Source organism: Symphodus melops (genome assembly GCF_947650265.1).
Source record: "Symphodus melops genome assembly, chromosome: 2".
Taxonomy (NCBI): Eukaryota; Metazoa; Chordata; class Actinopteri; order Labriformes; family Labridae; genus Symphodus; species Symphodus melops.
In genome coordinates, this window is record NC_136692.1 from 8,911,317 (window position 1) to 8,933,225 (window position 21,909).

Here is a 21,909-nt window from a genome sequence, read left to right on the forward strand (position 1 = left end):
AAGTGTTCAACTCTTAATTTCCGTGTGTTGGGGAGCGATTTAAACACAGTCGTGGAAGAGCGCCTGAACATTAGGAATGATCCAATAGCTAACGTCGATGACATAAGCAAGTCTTCTTTGTGCAAGGTCATGCAAACGGTCGTGAAGGTTGAAATCAAAAGATCAATAGATTTATTTATTTTTATCTATCTTATTTATTTATTTATTTATTTATATCAGGTAACAGACGTATAGGTACTTACTACTGCTGATTGATTCAGATAGTCATAGCCGTTCTATCTGGTACAATAAGAGTCTGACGCTTGAGTAAGTATTCAAGCAGCATCTTCATGTAAGCAGTTATCAGCTAACGTTCACACAACTTGTACCAAAATTCTACAAGAGCAGGACTGTTGGCAAAGAGACACACATCTTGTAACCCTGCACTCCTGCTTCATTTCAAACATTACGGATATGAGGCACCATTAGTTTACATTCTTAGCTAAAAGTGAAATGAAGAAAGAATGAACTTGAATCAAGATGTGAAACACGAAACAGCTTTTGATATTCTGATCTCTCTCAACCGATCCCTTGAAACGACCGCTAATGTAACCAAGAGTCTGTTTGTGACTCTTTGTTCCCTACTTGAGATATGAACCTTTAAGAATAAGCTCACATAAAATGTTACTACTAATATTCTTAACCAATCTCTTTACCAACAAAAACCAATGGGTGCATTAGTTTCACCAACTGGAACAGCTTGTTTCAGTGGTTTGGTGTTTGTTTGTCTGTGAGCAGAAACAGCAAGATAAGTCAGGGCCAACTCATAATGAATAATGCATCAATTCATTGCTGCTTTTGCTCCTTTCATTGGATTTCATTTGACACAAGGGCAAATATGACTTTGAATGCTCTGGCCCGTCGTGTTGTATTCACTGTTGGGCGGCTTGAAATGTGTCTGTAGCACATGACAGACTGTTGTCGTGTTCACACGATCTACGCATTGTGTGGCAGTAGATCAGCTGTAAGTGAAGGCCTGGTACAGTGCTCTACTGCTTTGTTCACTGACTCAGTGCACTTGTGTGTGTGTGTGTGTGTGTGTGTGTGTTATAACTGTGGATGTGTGCAAATGTGGTGGGGGTTTGGCCGCTGATCTGGCAGAGCCCTGGGCGAACTGCAGGATGTTCACCTTGCGGCGGGGCACAGGGCTCATTATCACAGCAGGACCTGGTCACATCAAAGGAGTGAGGAAAGGGCAAACATTCTGCTCAAGTGCCACTGTCAGCAGGCCTGCGAGCGCACACGCAAACACATACACAAAGGCGGACCGCACACGCACTTGAGCACCCAAAAAAGGCATCTGTTCCCCCTCTAAGATCATGGCTGCTTTACGGAGCACCATTACTTTAATTGGATCAAACGTAAAAAGGTAAACAGAAAACCCCCAAATGAGCTGAAAGCAGACACAAGCCCTGTCCACAATGACTGTCCGCGATATGCAGCAACTAGAGCGTTGTACTTTAACATCACAGAGCTGCCAATCGCTCACGCGTTGACCGCTAAGTGTCATGCAACTGAGCGTCTTCACGCGGCCACATGCTAATCCCATCGTTTCACACGGTTGCTGCTTGCCGTACTTGGAGGGGGGAGGCAATCTGATCCATCCCAACGAAGGGCAAAGAGTATCAACCAATCAGAGGCAGAGTAGGAGGGGTCATGCCGTCACCATCTCAGGAGAAACAAGAGAAGAAACTTTTGGTGTGACAAGCCTGTCGATTAGGATGCTACTCTACATCCAAAGACTTGACTTTATTCTAAAATGATAACGGCATAGGTTCACTGTCTAATAACGTTGTCTTTACTTTGATGCACAATGTAATACAATCTCCGTTCTGTAATCATCAATAGAACCAGGATAACTTCAGTCACCTTTTTTACTCCAAGCAGCCACGAGATAAGCGACAATCTGTTTCCAAAATGTTCCGCCCTTGGTTGAGCCTTTCAGACAGTGTGCAGGTATTTGCCTGAGATTATTTATCAATTAAAAACAGGAATAAGCCAATACTGAGAGTCTCGGGCGAGTTGCTGTGGTTTTGAAACAAGTGTCGATAGTGTTTGAGTTGCATTTGTATTAAATAGAAGTTTGGAATTCATGGCAACGTGACACCCGTGCTGCCTAGAATGGAGCATGGCCAAAAAAAAAAAAAAAAAAAAAAAATCATTGACTGGTTTTAGGTTAATTATGATGTGACAGAAAAAAAAGGAAAACATTTTTTTTGCAGCAAAGTCATTTGAAGCTCGCAAAGTGTTCAGCCATCAGTGTTTGTCAACCAATATTTAAATAGTTTTGACTCACTAGGACAAGAGCGGTATCATCCACTAAAGTATCAGAATTGTTATTAGGGAGGAACATTTGCATCAAATAATCTTTCCTGGATAATTTCAATTTCAAGTCTTAATGAAAACAGAAAATTATAATGTCTAAAAGTTGATCATGGCATCTTTTACCTGATCAGCTGTTGGTTTAAATCTTTGGGCCTTCTCTTTGAACGAGGCCTTTACGGCTGACCACAAGCAGAAAACCTAAGGGGGCACTTTTTTCCTTCCTGAATCAACCGTCACACCTCTCTCTCTCTCTCTCTCTTCCAGCAGCTATTAATAGAAACCCCACTGCTGCATTAACATACTGCATGATTTATCATTATATGCCAGCTCTGGTCTGCTGAGTAGCTACATTCAGGCCAGGCTGCGCCGTGGTGCCAACATCCACATTCAAACAACAACACTCGAAAAGGCCCTGAGAGATGTACACAAATAAAAACTGCAGCACAAGCTAACGCTGTGTGGCAAAGCTCGCTCTCCAATCTTAGCCTTGGCAACAATAGCAGCGACAGAAAGGGAGAAAGAGGGAAAGAAAACACAGCGCAGAACGGAGGAAAATTTGCTGATGAGTTGCCTCATGCAGGAGCTTCATAGAGCCGTCGAACAAGAGCGGATTTGCCTGCTACACCCAGATAGTGCTGTATAGTGCCGCCCCCCCCCTAGAATTCGCCCAGGTATTCTGGGCATGAATGGCTGTCAGTTTGGATTTGGGAGCTCAGCGTCTAGTGGGGGAAATAAGAGTCTGGTGGGGGTCTTTGTGTGTCTCTACCTGTGGCGACGCGAGCTGGAGACAGTACTCTTCTCCCTAAGCCCGAGCTAGCTCCAATGCAACGTCACAACATTGCATCCACAGGAAAGGACGAGGTAGATATTAGCATTGCAAGCTAGCCAAGAAGGAGCAGGACGGAGACAGACAGCAAACAGGCAGTGAAGGTGCTGAGCTGCGTTTGTGGGGAAGGTTTCCGGCGGCACACGCGAGGAAAATGTGGACGGGGAGGTGATTTCAATGAGAGCGGCTTCTGCCTGAGCTGCAGAGAGTATTGACCTAGTTTTTTTTTTCCTTCTGTATTTCACTCCGACACGTGCACACCCACCGACGAGAGTGTTCAAGAATAGAAGGAATAAAAATACAGACGGGCAAGAGAGCCTGTGGAGTGACAACTTCATCAAGCAGAAAATACAACTCGTGCCAAATAAAAACTAAATTGGTGACAAAGTCCATTTCGTGGTAGGGTTAGTAGGTTATGTAATGTTTTCCCCACTGCTTAGCTCAGGCGTCATGGCACCTGTGTCCTGGCTTTGATCTGAACTTTTGACCCCTTAGTCCCATGAGAAATGCTCCTTTGAGCTAAACGATACCATTGCACTCCAAGATACTCTCTTATTTTTCTCCCAAAAAATAAAAAAATAAAAAAAGGTTTTTCTGAATCCAAAGAGATAACTTTTTTGTTTTTTTGTTTTGTTCTGTTACAAATGATCTGACTTTTTTTTTTTTTGCCCTGGATTTAATAAGGATCATGACAGAGTGCTCAAAGCATTCACGGATGTGGATCACACTCCAGACTTTTCAGCTCATTCACATTATGGACTGTCGCAACAATACCAGCAGCCCACTGTTTGGGTGTGAGTCCACGTTTTAAGGGATTAACTGGTAAAGACTACCAACAACTGCTTTTCAGCCTGGAATTAGTCCTTAATCAAACCACACATTTTAGGGGTCCTTTTCGAGGCGGGCGCACACGCCCCTGTTAAGATCTGAATGAAAAGCACAAAGCCATTCAAATCTGATCCTCTCTGAACAAATGGCTTTTCTCCATCCCCACAGACTCAGGGAACACTTGAAGAAAACCTCTCCAAGGAACTGAATGGTCACATGAAACCTCTGCCTTGTCAATTAGCTTTGTGCCAGGGTTTTGGGGGCTTTAATTTAAACAAAACAATGACCATGTACGACAAGGCAATGGACAACGCCTCCTTATCCCCCGATACCTCTAAAGAAATGGTAATAGTGAATATGTGGAGCACAAAAGGGACTCCTTATAGGCTCAGAGCATATGGATACCCGACATTATGGGGCACACTCATGCACCTGATGCCATAGTTCTGCATTTTAAGCCGCACAATGGACACACTGTGATTGTAATGCAGCTCTAAGATGGATTTATTCATAGAGGACTGCTCATGTTTGAATATAATCTCATTCAGATGGTAAGGAACCAATATTAACTTTAATGAGCAGCAACATGTGCTGCAAGTTATCACGTTACTTCCGTTGGTTTTCAATTTTATAAAGACGAAACAGTAATCAAATTAATTGTCCTGATTGATGAACAGCTCTTTTGACGCAAAAAAACTTTTAGAAACATGTCTCCAAATCGGAGCATATAAAATGTTTCTCAGAAGTCGCCAACCTAAGCAGGAAGTCATCAAATCCAGGATGTTTTCATTCATGAAAAGGATGCTAAAGCCTTGAACCAGTCACATAGTTACAGACCTTTCCAAGTTGTGTGAAACCAACTTCATGTGTCTTTGCAAAAACACACCGGAAGAGTTTACGGGAACAACATCTTTAAGCTACACCGACCGAAACCTCGAGGATGAGTCCCAGAGACTAAAAGCACCAATTTTCTTAGCGATAATAAAAGACCTGGAACTTTCTTATGCTAACGCTAAGGGCACCATCTGCAAACAACAGACCCTGACTTGGTGCACGTCATGCCCGTGAACCAACCTCTGCTGCACACTTAAAAGATGGTTCAACAGAGATGACGAGGCTCTAAAGGACTGCTTCGATTCAACTGTATGGCCAAGTGTTTCTAAGCACACCGGGAGGATATTAACAGACCACCAATTCATAACATATTGTTTTCATTTCTGTGTGGTCTATTCCATCAGGACTCTATGTTGTTGTTGTTTTTTTACCCATGAACAAACTGAAACTCCTGATAGGAAAAAAAGAGGGCTTTTAGGTCAGGTGATGAGACGGAGATGGAGACTGTGCAAAGAGTGATGAGGAGGACGATCAGGGAGGAGTAAAAGCAGCTACAGGAGGAAATGGATTCTCATCTGAGTTTGAAGAGGCCTGAAAACATCTCTGGCCACAAGGACTCCAGCAAGAGCTGATAAAGGACCGAAAAAATGGGCAAATGTTTCAGGAACTGGGCAGTGCTTTTACCAACATGAGGCCCAATGCTTCTGAGGGACAAGATGAAGGGTTTGATCCCCAGCTCATGCATGTCTGATGTGTCCTTGTTCAAGACACTTAACCCCAAATTGCTCCCTCTTCGTCCGCGGCGTATGAATGGGATTAGTTACCTCTGATGGTCTGGCTACATACCAAAGTGCAATGAGTAGTCAAAAGACTAGAAAAGTGCTACATAAGCTTAAGTCCATAGGATCCATTACCGACCGGCCATATAGTTTTTGAGGACACTGGAATAGTGGTCACTATTCCTCTTCATCCTTTACACTGCAGACTTCTACACAACTGCAAACATCCTCTGGAAACTATGCCATTATTGGCCTTATTATTGATGGGGTTGAAAGTGAGGACGAAGTGCTTGACTGAGACTTTGTGGACTGGCACTCACGAAATCACCTCCAGATCAAAGCTGGTAAAAAGCAAGGTACTGGTTCACGCGAACAAACCCGCTCTTCACACAACATTCAAGGTCCATATCGAGGTTGTGGACTCTTGTGAGTCTGACGTGTTGACCTTGGCGTTCAACTGAACAGTAAACTGGACTCAACAAGAAAGGCCAGAGAACACTGCTCAGGAGACGTAGGTCCTTTCGAGGACTTTTTATGACCGGCCTTCGTTTATGAAGTGCCGCAGCATTAGCCTCATCATGACTGGAGACAAAAAGAGAGTGAACAAACTTTTGAAGCAGGCCATCTCTGTTCTAGGCTGCGTCGGAAACATGGATAACACTTCCCAAGCCCCTGCATGGCACAAGAACAGCACTGGACAGCTCCTTCAGCGTCTGAAGGAGAGATACTACAGGTCCTTCTTTGATGATGCAGTCAGACTTTTGAACTAAACCTGGACCCAGTGGATCATGAAACACACACACACACACACACACACACACACACACACACACAAGTTCGGAACAATTCACTTAAACCACTGTAGTGCATCCGATCTATCAAATCCTCTGATACTCGTGGGCAAAAATACAAGGTGCAATAATGTTCATCTTTTTGTGTCGTGGTAGTTTTTCCTGTTCTGTAAATGTACAAAATGCAATTAGTGCTGCTTTGTTACCATTCTTGTAGAGTTTATTCGTGCACCGTGTGCTCTATGCTTGCCTGTCTTTGCTGCTGTAAACACGTAACTAAAATAAAAAGGTTGATCTTATCATCTATTCTTCTCTCTTTAACAAAGCTGAGAGGGTTAGGTAACCATTTTTTGAACATGAAATTGAACACTTCATGAGCACATTCGTTGCTTTACTGTTGCTTGACTATCGATGGCAATGGGAGAAATGAAAAAAAAAAAAAAAGTGGATTTAAGGTGTAGGGTGCGCTGGGCACTTACACGTCCCCCCATCTTTCATCTCAAAAGACAGGGATACAGTGGGGGTGGATTGATTTGATGTTTTGATGCATTGTTTGATGACGGGCGGCTCAAAGTGAAGGAGGCCTCTCTGATGTCTCTCCATTGGAGGACATGAAAAGCGTCACCTGGCCCCTGAGCCGAGGGGTTATGGCTGCTAGTGGATTTTAAGGGCCCCTGCTGAGCTGGATGGTGGTTCCATTGATGCCACATAATCCATTCAGCGTGACCTTTATACTCTCAGAGTCAGCTCCACTTCCTTCAATCCTGCCTTGTTGGAAATATCCTGATCAGTTTATCGGTTTAATAACAGTACGGTATATCTAATTTATTCAATGTGTACATCCCACGAGGAAAACAAGTGCCTTCCATCTCCAGCCGAGCAGTCCGATGATCAAAAGAAACACCAAGCACAAGGCGAGCTCATCAGATGAACAAACACGTTCTTGCTAGATATCTTTGTGGGTTTCATCATCCTGCATCAAGTGACTGCTGGGAAGAAGAAGAAGAAAAAAAAACAAAGCCTTGTTCTCATCCCTGTGACATCAGAGCTTTACGGAACGAGCACAGAGGAAGAATCAAAGAGCAGGCAATCAGATATTTCCAATTAAAAACTAATAATATCCATCTGCATGTTCCCTTCACCCCTTTATACAACCTCCAATATTTCCTCTCCGACGTCCCAAATGATAATACCACTGGATATGGAAAAAAAAAAAAAAAAAAAGTCACACAAATAAATAATCTCATAAACGTACGCGAGGTGGTATTAGTCATGAACATCAAACTCCTACATCCTTCTAGATTTGCCTAAACTAGGAGCCAACATAATTGGGATAAATCTCCTCGGTGAAGCGTATAAACGAGCAGAAGGGAGTAAATTGTTACACTGCTGTGTGTTAAGACACAGAAACAGTCGCACAGATCAGACGAGCTGCAGCAGCAGCAGCAGGAAGAGAGCAGCATTCAACTCGCCTGTTTTCCTCCGTGACTCGGGGGCCACTGAGTTTTTCTCCAGCCATAGTAAATTGGGCGCCTGGGGCAGGAGCCTTGGCCGAGCTTGCATTTCGAAGCTGGCTGCGGAGGGCATGAGGGATAGAGATATGGCACTGGAGGGAGGACAGGGCGGAGGATGGTGGGGGTGGGTGGGGTGGGGTGGGGGGGGGGGGAACTGTGTGCGCACAGAGGAGGTGACATTAGGCACATGTTTAACACAAAAGAGAGCCCGGCTCGTTAGAACGCTAACTAGCAAGCTCCATGGCAATCAGCACTCGTCATTCTCTCTGCTCTGCTTTACGCGTCTCGTCATAAATATGGCTACATCTGCAAGTGTAATCACTCCATTGTGCTCGGATTTTCTGCTCTGCTGGACAGCAGCACGGCAGCCTGCTTTTCAGCACCTCTCCCACCCCCTCTATCCCCTCCCCTCTCCCCCCCCCCTCAAGTGTCCCTCTCCTGTTCCTGGCTACTCCTCTCTGCCGGTGAGGCCGGTGTGGCTCGCAGATTACAGAGCTCCGGTCGCTCAGGTAACAGGAGTCACTAATCTGGCCGGGCTTGAATTACACATAATTGCCTCGGCACCGTGATTGATTTCAGCCCTGGAAAGGAAAAGACGACGTTTCTCTCTCTCTCTCTCTCTCTCTCCCCCTCTCCTAAAAAACACCCCCACCTCCCTCCCTGCCTCTCTCTCCAGCGCTCACGAGCGGCAGCCAAGACTCTCCATCTAGTAGGAGGCAGGAGGCTTTGAAGAGATCAAAGCCAAGGCCGGGAGCAGTTGCGCGCCCTGGGAATACGGGAGAGAGGCTTTCTGCTCCTCAGCCCTATTTTCTAGCGTCATGTCGGATTGCAGCTGTATTGCATTTCGCCAGTTTTCTTAATGCTCTTGGTTTTGACTTTGACATCAGTGATCCCCCCTCGGTTTCTTCAAAAACAAGGGGGAGGAGAATAAAAAAAAAAAGAAAGAAAGTGACGGAGGAAGAAAGCAAGAGGAAAAGGGGGGAAGAGAAGGAAGGAAAGGAAAAAGGAGAGAGAGAGGGGGTGAGGAGATCTACAGACTGATTTTTATTTTCACAACTCCATAATTGGCCAGTTCAAAGGAGAAGACGGGGGGAGAGAATGTAGCATTTGTTTTCAATTCTGCCGCCGATATGAAAGGAGAGACAAACTTTTATGGCTTTCCCAAAAATTAAAGACAGGCTTTTTTTTTTTTTTTCTCCACAGTTTTTTTTTTCTTCTTTTTTTTTTTTTATGTGAGAGACCACACAAAATGAACTGATAGCTGAACCCTCCCTGTCGTTCCTCCCACTGAAGGCTTGCCATCGTAGCATAGCCTCCGTTACCCGCACGTGTGCACGACTCCAACGACAACCAGCTCGGCGTTAAGTTCTGGAAATTGTTACACGGACAAAAGAGCGGCTGGAAGTTTAAGCGCGGAAGAAAAAAAAAAAAAAAAAAAAAAAAACACAAAAAGGAGGCATCAAGGAAAAGCCAGAGCTTTATCCATCCATTCATTTAACAGCTCGGCTAATAAAGCCTGGTGGCAAAGAAGGCACCCTTTGTACTGAAACTATGCAGGCCCTATACCAACCTCCTACACTGGGGACCATTAATATTTCAGCGCTGTCAGATACACATTGCATGTGAGCCTCTTTAACACTCACACCCACAGCAGAAAGAAATAATGAGCTTCTGAAAAAATATGAAACAGCAAAGAGACGAAGGGAGGGGTGGGAGCGCGCCACAGACTGACCAACTTCATACAACAGAGCAGCTATTGATCATCGCTCTGTTTCTTAGCCGGACAAAGTGAGGGCTGTTTGAGCTCCTCTGAAGTCTGGACACAGCCGGCAGGATTTGCACCCATGTTTCACTCCTGTGGTCCTATTGTTCCCCGAGCTGCCGTTTACTAGCTGGAACACTGCTCGCCTCTATATGGACCTGCAAGCTGTCAGGATGAAGTCAATAAAGCTATTCATGTTTTTTACTCACTTTATGACTGTATCAGGGAACAGTGAGGTACTGTGATCCGACTATCGCCGGGACTTAATAGGAGGTTGAAAGCCGGGGCAATGAGGTGACACAGATTTTTAGATAACAGAGATTAGAGAAGTAGTTAGAAGTGAAGATTGTTCCCTGAATTGAACAAAATCCCATAAAGACCTCATCCCAAAGAGTTACCCACTTTCCCTTCTAACAAGCCATAACATGACCAACAACAACACGTCAACAATAACACTCCACACGCCGCCCCTGATCCACCCTTACAGGAAGTCCACACCCAGTCCTGTTAAACAGAACTGGGGCCCACATGAGGGACGACCTTGGCGAGGACCTGCCGCTGACCCCTGGAGATCAGCGGCAAGGCTGCGGGGTGAGGAGTGAAGTCCTCTGAGCAGGTGCTGAGGGGCTCGAGAAGCGGCGGTGACTGGCTGGCTCCAGGCTGGCTCCAGGCTCCACTGCTATGATTGGTTAATCTTCTTCCAACTCAGAGGGAGGACAGGGAAGTACAGAGAGAGTCGTCGTCGGCGAGCGCTTCAACTCACGCCTGAAATAAACACCGAGCCGGGGTCAAGCGCGTGCCTGCGTGTCACGCCAACAGCCGTGACATCTAGAAAGATACATTTTCAGCATTATCGAATGCTTAATGACATCGATTTTGGTTGGGTTCTTTTTTTTTTTATCGTAGAAAATAAAAGTTTTATGGCTATTAAAAGTGTTTGGACAGTGTGTTGAAATATTAACACAAGAACTAAAACAAAACCTTTGACTGTATAAAAAAAAAAAAAAAAAAAAAAAAAACTCTCTGGTTCTATTCTTGGCTTTTCATCTCTCAAGATTTCCCGCTCCTGGTAGACAATCACTGCGCTGAGCTCCATTTCACAACATGAAACACGCCGATAAAGTGATTGCAACCACATGGCATCATTAGCGCTGTGCATGTGGAGTAAATGTGTCAACCGGCATCACCGTGCAGCGGGGAAGTGAGAAGAAACCTAAAGCGTTAATGGCGCTGTTTATGATAAAAAAAAAAAAAACACCACAGCCCAGCTGCAACTACAAAGACGGCCGAGTGCTTCTTGTGTGTGAGGTCCCCGCTGCTGTCCTTCATGTGCATGCACATATTTCACTGTTTAGCGCTGCACAGCAGATGACATCGATGTCTGCGTGACTTTTTGATACGCTGCATATCAAGAAAACACACTAATCCACAGCCTTATCTTCATCTGATCCGCTGTTTTAGACTTAAACATCTGGATTAAGTACGCGACTTAAAGAGAAGAATTCATATGGACAATTTAATAAGCTTTATGATGGGATCATATAGGAGTTGTGCTCAAGTCTAATACGCACACAATCTGCGCCACTTTATGAAGAAAAAAAAAGAAAAAAAAAAGAACGACACGAGATGCCATAAGCTTCCATCTGCAGCGTTCTGTGAGGACATGAAGTGCTGCTAGTAGATGTAGTGTTCTCTTTAACAGGGATCTTCCACGGTAGCGCTGGGGGCATGAGCTCAGGACACACATGGCACTGAGGGACACCAGAGCGGTCCTACCAAATCCCGTTAGGTAAGCCTGGGTTAGTGATTCCACGCTGCGAGACACTGGCTAGCAGATCCGTCACGTTCTCACTACATCAAAGGAAAGTGCTGCGCTGAACCCCCCCCCCCCATCCTCCTTCCACACTCCCCCCTTTTCTCGCCATGAGGATCTGCAATTGAGGGTCCAGAGGAGGGAGGGGGGGGGAGTGAAAGGGAAAAGGAGAGGCATAGCTCTTAACTCCCTCCACCACAGCAGCAAAACTCGGATTAGAAAAGAAAAAAAAAAAAAAAAATCCAGGATTCTATTCGTTCGTCTCCTGAAGCTGTTGCACAGACCGTGCGACTGTTCTGACATGCATCACCGACACATCACTACAGACGACTGGGGAAAAAAAAAAAAAAAACTAACGTCCGCACTATCAACATCTCAGAAACGAACGCAAACACTTTATCTTTACGTCAACGCATTTCTAGAGTTTACTGACACGATCGCTCGGTCGATGTTGGATCTGAGGAGCCCGGCGGCTGTGGGATTTATTCAAAGTTCAAAACAAAAGGAGGCGTTTTCATGTGACAGCAGCATTGATCTGAAAATAGCTCCTCAGGTCATTTAAAAATACGCACCGTCCGTCACGTGAGCGTTGATCTTTATTTAGAAGCTGTCATTTTTCAAACCCTCTCGGGATAGCTCAAGAGGCTGCTGGACCACTTTTGATTGGAAGATGAGACGAAACCCTCGGAGAGCGGCGGACAACTTCTCGCACACATCAAACCTGCAGCGATGACATCCCTGAACACTTTGAACGTCAGACTTTTGCAGCCGTTATTCAGACCTGCCTCGTGGAAGAATGTCTCACAAAAGGGGACACACACTATTCAAATTGGTCCCTGCTGATTGTTGTCAGTCAAGCGTTTCATTCACTGGGAGTCGAGGCAGCGTGTCAATGGGGTTGGTTTCACTTCATCTGACACCTAGCCTGCAGCACTGGTTACCGGCTTTAAAAAGACAAATATGGAAATCAGGACTCTTCTCACTGACGGTCTTGTTTGCATGTGTAGGTCACATAGAGGCATCAATATTAAAAGAATCCAGAGTCAGAACCAGTTAAAAACTCCACACATAAGCGTGCCACTTTTATTAAGTGGGGTAGGTAGAGCCAAATGAGACTTAACGAAGCTGGACATGTGATGCCTTGATCTGTCTGCCTAACATTTCATCATATTCAGATATGAAGTCTAAAGACGAGTCGTGGGACAGCTTCACGATTGTGTCCTCCATGTTTTCTTCTGCTGGCAAACAACTGTCTCTTTGTCCAGTTTATACACATTGGCAGTGTGAAGCCTCTCTCTGAAGGGCCTCTCGAACCCGACGCTCTACTACTAATACTGAGTCCAAAAGCAGGCTCAACAAGCTGAGGTGTTGGTAATCGACAAACACATTTGAAATAGAACAGCCCATTATTTCTATTCACCTGCTTTAAAGTCTTCAAAACCTTTTTTGAATTACTGCAAGTTAATGAATAATATGGGTTTTAAATAGTGCAGCATTGCACGTTACTGAGGCACCCGTTCTCATTGTGATGTCAAATAAACTCAATGTGCCTTTATTTTCCGCTCCTGAATGAGAAGGCTCCACATCCCGTGATGACCTCCCAGACTCAACATCCTGAAACCGCGATCGGGCTCTTCATAACACACCTGGGCCTGTTGGATGCGCTCACATCGTTTCAAATCCGAATGAAAAAAAAAAAAGGGGGGGGGGGAGAACACTGTTAAGGCATCGTGACACCTTTAAAAATTGGAGCCCTTGTGGCGGAGATGACTTCTTAAACTAGGAGCCCCAAAAAAGAGAAGAAAAAAAAAATGTGCTGACAATCAGTTACTCCCTGCAGCTCCATCATGACTGGACGGCATGTGCAGGAATGTCATGGTCAATGGAAATCAATCTAAACTACTGGGATGGATGGGGGGGAAGGGGGAAGGGAGAGGGGGGGGGGGGGGGGGGTGGAAGAGAATGAAAGAGGGAATGTGCCTTTGATCTCGGTTGAAAACTGATCCCAGGCCTGCAGATATACTGTGGCTACGAGCTGACATCAGTGAAAAAGCCAGAGGACTCGTGTACCGTGATCCCTCCATCAAGCCTTGGCTCTTTTTATTGGATAAGTGCGAGAAACGTATATGAAATGACTACCGTTTTATTGAAGACAGGGGAAAGGGGGGGGAGGGGGGGATTGGGCGCAAAAAAAAAAAAAAAAAAAAGCAGCCATGGTAAATGAAATAAAAGCGTGGCTGTAAAAGTTTTGGCAGCACATGAGCTGCCTAACTGCCTGGCCTAATTCATGTGCAGCGAGGGGTAATTTCCTCTCATACAGTCAGCTGGTCTCCAAACAGAAGTTGGGAGTTTTTTGTTTTTTTTTCGGCGCGTTTGATGGAATAATTGATAAAATTAACCAGAAAACAAGCCATTAAAAAAAAAAAGAGAGAGAATTTTTGGAAGTATCGTATCCAACATTTTTTGGTTCCCACATCCTATTTGTAAAGTGAAGGGAGCAGACCATGAGGTAACCCCGGATAATGTTTTCTCCACAATGTTACATACCTTCACCCTCTGCCGCTTTGGCAGAGGGAAAGCAATGCAATTTTAACATCATTCTGTGATAGAGTTGCGTGTGAATGAAGTTCCTTTACACACAGCATGTGGCATCTGCCCCCGACAATCACATCTGCCCACGAAAGACGATTCTTATAATATCACAGAAGTCACATTTCACAACTTCACCCTGATGAAACTCACGCGTACGAGCTGCAAAAGCAGAAACAACCCCGAGCTTATGCTTCCCTCTCTGCACTTTGTTGTTTGAGCGTGTTTTTAAACTATAGCCAGGCTCAGGCTGGTCGGGACTCAGAGACGTGGACAATGCAGGATTAGATTGGACAGCTGCTGGAGTGCCCTGCATTTTATGTCTGTCTTGAGAGGAGAAATTTGCAAACGGGACAGACACAGGAAGCCGCCAGTGAGAGAGAGAGAGAGAGAGAGAGAGAGAGAGAGAGAGAGAGAGAGAGAGACCTGCAGCTGGCCTGAAATTAATACGGTCACAGGGACAATATCTGCTACAGAGCACGCCACCCCTATGCAGCAGCAGAAACTCCTCTGCAGGGACGTGATGGTGTCTTTAGGGCCTCCTCTGTCATGCTGAGCTAATTAGAGAACACACCGGGTCATGGAGATGTGCATCACTTCAGATTTTACTATGATGAGGAAAACTGTACGTCTCGTGTTAATCCTGCGGAAAGTATGGCAGGAATGCGTTTCCACGGGGTTGCATATGGTTGTCGAGGGCAGGAGAGGACTACAATGCAGGCACATGGGTGTAAACATTGCACATCGATACAACAACAACAACAACAGCAGCAGCAGCATGTGGTGAAGAGAATACTTTTTTTTGGGGGGGGGGGGGACTCTTTCCTGAAATGCTTTCTCTTACTCACAAATGGTCATCTAAAGTCATCCTAAATTTCTGCTGTCAGATGTTGGACAACAGCTTTTCCCCAATCACGGGGTTTCATTCCTAAATGCTTAATTTCGTGATTTAAATGTGGACGTTGCCCCTTTTTCAGACATTCAAAATGTTACATTCTGTGTATTTCTACGTTTAAAAAAACAACAACCAGACTTTATAGGAAGTTATGGAAGCGAAAAGCAGCACTGCAAAAATGTTCATTAGTCTCCCCACAAGTCAAAAAAATAATTCCATATTATACATGGCTGGACATACAGGAGATTTCTAATATTAAGGCACATTAAGGTCTTTATCAGGTTGTTATTAAAGAAGAGACAGCGCAGCAGAGACTGTAGGCAGGTGAAGCAACAGGTCGCCTGGCTGCTTAATCCTGCTCTGTGTCATCGTGTTCGCAGAATGTGTGGCGTCAGAGGCAACATTAAAGAGATCATTTAGAAACCCCTCTTCACATCAGCTCAGCTCTTACACTGTGAGGTCCTGAACAGCATCTGAACCTGGCTTCCGCTTTCCGCGGCCGAGCATTCGAAAAACAAACACTGCGATCACTGATGGTGATGGTTTATGCTTTCCATTCAACCAACGCAGGACGACTTTGAATCCGAGCAGCAGAAGACCACATTTCAACAACAACAAAAAACCCAATATCAGTCGTAGGCCATCCTTCATGGACGAAAGAATACACAATATTTCATGCCTTGATTACTCTCACAAGGAAAAAAAAACAAAACAGGGACATTCTCTCATCCTTTAATGACAGATCATGATCAGTGATTTATTTTCTGTTTACTGACTGAAGGAAATTAGATTTCCTAAATTATGTATCCTTACCACAAAAGAAATTCCAAAAGGCTGATTGTCGCGTCATTCCTTAATGCTTCACCAACAGCACTTCATGTCATATGAATCCCATAATGTAATGGTTTTAATAGAGACTTGGTACTGACCGTTCTGGCCATGGGCATGGGGGGAGAGAGGGAGCCATTGTTCATGTAAGAGTCGTTCATGTTGCTCATCATGATGTAGCCTGGGTAACCCGAGTACGGATGGCCTTTTCCGTACATGTCTTGATGTTTTCCTGATTTAAAAAAAAAGAAGAAAAAAAAAAGATGTTAAATAGAGACACTGTGTGAAACTGGTTGTTTGCACAAATATAAATACACATGTAAACTGTTGGATTCCTTACTTTACCACTGTTTCAAAACACAAACTAGAGAAGAGCTTCAGTCAGTCAAATCCAGCACTTCAGTATGACAAAGCTGGGCCTGCCCGTTTTTTTGGCACTGTAATGATATCATCGCGGATCGTTTTAACCCGTGCCCTATTTCTCCTCGGCCTTTTGTTTGTGCCCTTTCTTCCCGTCTTGGAGAGGAGGGTCGTATTATGCAGGGGAACAATGGAGCCCCTCCGTGCCAATTAGCACCAATTAGAAGAACATACAGACTGTGTCAAAACAGGAGACGCCCCGACAGATCCTTCTGCGCCTTTGACCTGAGAGAGGGAGCTTTGTGCACGAAGAGGCCTCGATACAGAGCCACTCGCCACTCAACTGCACGCCGCGTAAAAGGCCCGAGGAGGGTGTGTGTGTGTGTGTGTGTGTGTGTGTGTGTTTGTGGTACACACAGCCCTGATGGCGACACGGATCTTGTTGTGTAGAAGAAGAAGAGAAAAAAGCCAGTGTTTGGTTGGAGGTGTCTTATTCAGTGAGTGAAAGGGGAACACAGAGGAGACACACGCTCCTCCTCAGAGAGTCATGATGACCTGCAGCAAGCAGGGTCAGACTACAAAAGCCTTGAGAGCGACGAGCCCCGAGCAGCAGCAACATGTTGCATGTGACTGATGTACAGTGTGTGGGGAAATTGTTTATTGGGGGGAATTATATAATAAGAAACACACAAGCTGTTCCAGTGATTGATGTTCAATTCTAGCATCCTTTTTCGACATGTGCAGTCAGGAGTATTCCTTCATTAAAAGTATATTTAAAAAAAAAAAAAGGCTTTTTCATCCTTTTTGATCTTTGTTTTGCATTTCTGCAGGAACCCACATCTGTGAGGGAGGTAACATGAAGGTGCAGCGTGTCCTGACTAGACCTGGACCGGATATTGTGTGTCGAAGAGCAAAAGAGACAGGATAAGAAAAGGACCAACAGTTTAAAGTGTGACTGAGGGGGAGGGGGGGGGGGGCACGTCTTCACACCCTTAACACCAACGGATGAGTCTGAAATCATGGTAGCTTTTATTACAGCTGAATAAAAGGTTGTCATACAGAGCGTGCTGATTTAACAAGCTCTTTGCTCAAGGCTGTGTCACTTACCATCATCTGGATGGTCTCTGTGTTTTTCGTGATAGGAATCTTGCGGTATTTGGGACTGTCTAGCTGCCTGTAAGTAGAAGACAGAAAGAAATTACAAACAAAGATATGAAGGGGAATCAATTAGGAGGGCTTTCAAAACGCAGTTACTCACAGACATGCTGAAATGGTCAGACACCCGCATGTAGAACTGGGACAAATTACATCCCTTTTTTGTTTGGCAGAACAGGCTTGAACAGACAAAAATACACGAACAGACACGCACGCACACACACACACACACACACACACTACTATCTATAGAGGGGTGATGGAGCAGCCTGCATCAAAGCTTCAAAAGAACCACTTAATTAAGCTTTATGTCCTTAAGGAGCTTACAAATTAACTTGTTTTCAATAACATAGGTCCACTCTCATTTCCATGTCTCGTTTTCATCCTTCTTCCAAATATAAATGAATAGAAAATGTATCAGTGTCATGATTTTAAAGTCTGTGCACAAAGGGAAATTAAAGCATCCCATAAAAAAAGGGGGAAAAGGAGGAGGCAGTTTTTTTTCCTGAAAAAAAAAACAAAACAAAAAAAAAAACAGGAAAAATCTCCCTCTTTTTGCACATCCATTTCCTCTCTCTTTACGAATAAGGGAGACCTCTTTTTGGAGTTCAGGCCCCTCAAGATGGCTTCAAGCAGAGCGAAGGGGAACTTCACTGGATGCCTAATTAACATTCAGCCTCTGTCTTGTGCGTCTCTAGGACATTTTTCGTGGTGAACGTGCACAGGCTTTCAGGATGCGCCCAAAAAATTTCATTAACACCGCGGTTAATGAAAAAAAAAAAAACAGGCGGGCAACTTTGCGATGGGGAAGCTTCAGTCTGCATCCTGAGGTCAGTGCGCAGGAAGGAGGAGTAGGAGGAGGAGGAAGGGGGGGGGGGCAAATTTAAAACACATTTAAAATGTGATGTAGACCTATCATGCCTTCTCTCTGTCTGAGCTACTGTTACGCCATTTTTTTCCAAACACAAGATGTAAAGCGGCAGAGAAATAATTTTAGATGCATTAAAAATTCATCGTTTCTAATCCTTCCATTGAGATCCTGTCTGCATTTACATACACAATCAATTCAATACATTAATACATAAATAAAAAAAAAAGTCTGTTGGACCCATGTGGCCTTCTTTTTACTCCATTACTAAGGATAGGAAAAAAACTCATGTAAACGTGGATATGTAATATTTTCAACCTAAGTGGACAAAAAAGACTTTTATGATTGAAATCAATCTGACACGTCAACAACGAATTACGAGAATGATGTTAAAAATATATGAAAACACCCGTTGAACAAAATGATTGTATAATCATTTGTCGTAAACAGAAATAAAAATAATCTTCTTTGTCCATGCATTTGACGTCTTTGATGGTGTAACACTGAAGGGATGGGGAGGATTATCATGCACCCAAACAGATATGGCCTATACACTCAGGCAGTACACAAGAGCCAAAGTCTTCATCATTTATGATTTTTAAGACACATTATATACGTACTTCAGGACAAATTAATAAACTATATCTTATATAAGGAGTCAGGTCTTTAATGTATAAATCAGCTGCCAAAGATCAAGGAGCAGCATCTTCTGGAGGAGAGTAAAACACCTTGGTCTGCAGACATTACATAGGTGTTATTACTAAAGATGCGTTTATTGTTTAAATTAAATAAAGCATAAAAGGGCAACTCATTTTCTGGGCCCTGTCTCTCTTAGTGTGCAATAAATCTTTTAAGATTTTTTTTTTTTTTTTTTTTTTAAACTGGCTTCATAGTAAAAATGAGCACAGAAGGATATTAATTTTTGGATTTTGATTTTGTCAAGTCGGTCTTTATCGCATCACCTTTCATTAGCTGAAATAAATGTCAGTCAATACAGGTGCTTAAAAGATTAAAAAGGATCAAATCAACTTTGTTTACAGACCGAGACCGGCTGTTTCGCCCTCTCAGCTGGAGTTCAGAGTGTGATGCCTATACCTTCCTCTCCTCTTCATCATCCTCATCCACCACATCAGTCAACACACACACACACATTACTCACATCGTGGCTGTTGCTGTTCGGGCTGCTCTCTGACTCGTTGACCAGAGATGACTTGATGTCTGCCAGGTCTCCCTCTTCCTCCGAGTTACTCAGCTCGGCGAAGATCTGCTCCTTGTGCGGGTCTCCTTCGTCTTTGAACGGGATCATTTCGTCTGTGGCGCACAGCTCCGGGTCTCCTCCGCCTGATAACTGTGGCATTTTTGTTGGGGTTACTACTCGGTTTGTTTCAGTGAAGACAGGACTGTCCAAAAAAAAAAATCTACAGAGGAGGCAAAACTCCCACTCCAAATCCCCCTACAGAGTGGGGAAAGCGTCCCTGTGTTGTGTGTGTGCACCGTGAGTCAGTGGGAGAGGAAGCGGCGTGCAAACACGCTGCCGGTGTGTTTTCACAGAAGCAACAGGAGGAGTGTGTCTTTTAGTCGGCGTCCTTTTTTTTTTTTTTTTTTTTTTTTGTCACGCGTTTCAATTACGAATGAAAGAAACGACAGACGTGACGGGTCAGATAGTCCGCTTCAATGTCATTCGGGGGAAAAAAATAATTAAATAAAAAAAAAAAAAGTCAAAACACGGAGTTAAAGTCTCATCACTTGTTTTCAGTCAACCGAAGACAGATGAGGTCCAGCAGCCTACAAATTGACTCAACGTCAAACAAATGCATTGATAAAAAGTGATGAAAAAAAATACGTCCTGCTCGTCCGGTGGCGTCCTCGAAAGTGTTTGTGTGGGGGGGTGAAAGTAGGCTAAAAAAACCCCAAAACAAAACACCGTCTGGATGTGAAGAGGTAACTGATGGAGGTAAAGAAAACAGTTTGAAGACTTAAAGACGAGACGATAAGGAACGAAGCGCCCACATGTTTAAAAATACATCCTCAGCTCGGATAAGAAGGGGTAAAGTCATAAAACAATCAGGAAAAAAAAGAAGACAGAGAGGAAAAATGTCGTAGACTGACTTCCTACTGCTCCCCGCACTGCTTCCACAGTGTAATGTATCCAGTGTGTGTTGGTAATGTAGCCGTGCTCCTCCTCCTCCTCCTCCTCCTTCTCCCTCTTCAGTCATTGGGAGGAAGGAGAGATGAAAGGGAAGCCGAGGCTCTGATTGACACCGCACCGATTGACACTCCTCCTGAGAGAGAGATTTATACACCGCTCACAACAAATGGGCAGCCAGGAGGGAAGAAGAAGAAGAAGAAGAAGCTGCGACGTTGGCACTCGCAGTGTTTGTGATGAATTTGAACAATCAAGATAAATTAAAATGACGGAGAAACACGAGACGAGTTTCAGCTTGTTTAGGCGAGGTGGAAGAAGAGCTGTTTGATTTAGAGTTGGCAGTCGTGCCGTTTTCAGTGGAAACAACCAAAGGCCACAATAGAACAAGTCTTTTTGTATTTCAATTTGTCTTATAATTTTATTTGGTTTTACGATAGCCTACATATTCATAATTTGTATGCAGACCTCATCATGAAACATTTCTAAAAAATGTAGGTCCCCCCTCCTTTTATTTCCCTGTGTACTAACACACAGGGTCAAAGATTATTTGGGGGTTTAATGCTCTCTTTTTCTTTTCTAAAATAAGGCCAAATATGAATATGAATTGAATTTCTTTTTATTTCTTATTTCAAAATAAATGGTAGCCAATTTGGCAACAGACAGTCTATGTAAAGGGTTGAATGAAATAAGAGTCCTGGGGTCCTACATAACTTTTAAAAACAAGGATTTAATTTTTTTTAGTTTAAAACACTTTGTAGTAAGCATCTGGAAACATTAAAGAAACAGATTAAAAAAACACAGATTTTGTGATTGTTATAGGCTATGAATTCATGGACAAACAACTGAAATGTTATGGCATTAAATAGTATCTAAATGTTAGCAAACAAAAGAAATGGGCCTTGAGAAAAAATATGTGGGGAAATGGTTAAAACAAACGAAGTTGGGTGTCGACAGTCTCGCAATAAGGACAATGAAAACCAGCCCAAAAGAAAAAGTAAATACAGCCAAATATCAGAGAAAGGGTGATGCATTCTGTGTTCGTCTGAGCCACAGACTGAGCAGAGAGAGATTGCGTGAGAATCAAAGTTGGGATGGGGAGGCAGATCTTTATAAAGCGCGGAGGTGGGGTTAGCGGGGAGGAGCCGCGGCTGCCTTTGATCTTGCGGCGGCTGGCTCTTTCATCCTCAACTCCCCCCCCCCCCCCCCCCCCCCGCCCGGTTCCCCCCTCCAACACCACCTCCCTGCCTCCCTCTTCCACCCTCCCCTCCTCTCTCTCGCTCCCTTCGCCTTTGTATGACTAAATTTGGTCCGAGTGTGGAGCCGGGCCAACATTTCCACGTGTGCGTTCATCCCAGCTGAGAGAGAGAGAGAGAGAGAGAGAGAGGGAGAGAGGGAGAGAGGGAGAGAGAGAGAGAGAGAGAAAGAGAGAGAGAAGGGGTTCTCTTCCGGGTAAGGAGACAGCCAGGGAAAAAAAAAAAAGATCAAAGGCTTTTCGGTTTTGGAAGCAGAGTGTGGATTCAAAAGAGCTGAGACTGGCTGCATTCCAGAGTATAGCGG

The 21,909-nt window shown here is 44.2% G+C and overlaps 1 protein-coding gene across 6 annotated transcripts in view; it reads right to left on the reverse strand.

Moving 5' to 3' along the window:
• Positions 1-19,598, reverse strand: part of lef1 (lymphoid enhancer-binding factor 1) — a 43,893-nt gene extending 24,295 nt beyond the window's left edge. For all 6 annotated transcript variants that reach the window (XM_079336901.1, XM_079336900.1, XM_079336899.1 and 3 more), the window contains exons 1-3: positions 19,366-19,598; positions 17,291-17,357; positions 15,925-16,055 (exon numbers count right to left, since the gene is read on the reverse strand). In XM_079336901.1, coding sequence (XP_079193027.1) covers positions 15,925-16,055; positions 17,291-17,357; positions 19,366-19,563 — 396 coding nt within the window. In that variant the 5' untranslated portion in view covers positions 19,564-19,598. The remainder of the gene's footprint in view (positions 1-15,924; positions 16,056-17,290; positions 17,358-19,365) is intronic.
• Positions 19,599-21,909: the final 2,311 nt, after the last annotated feature.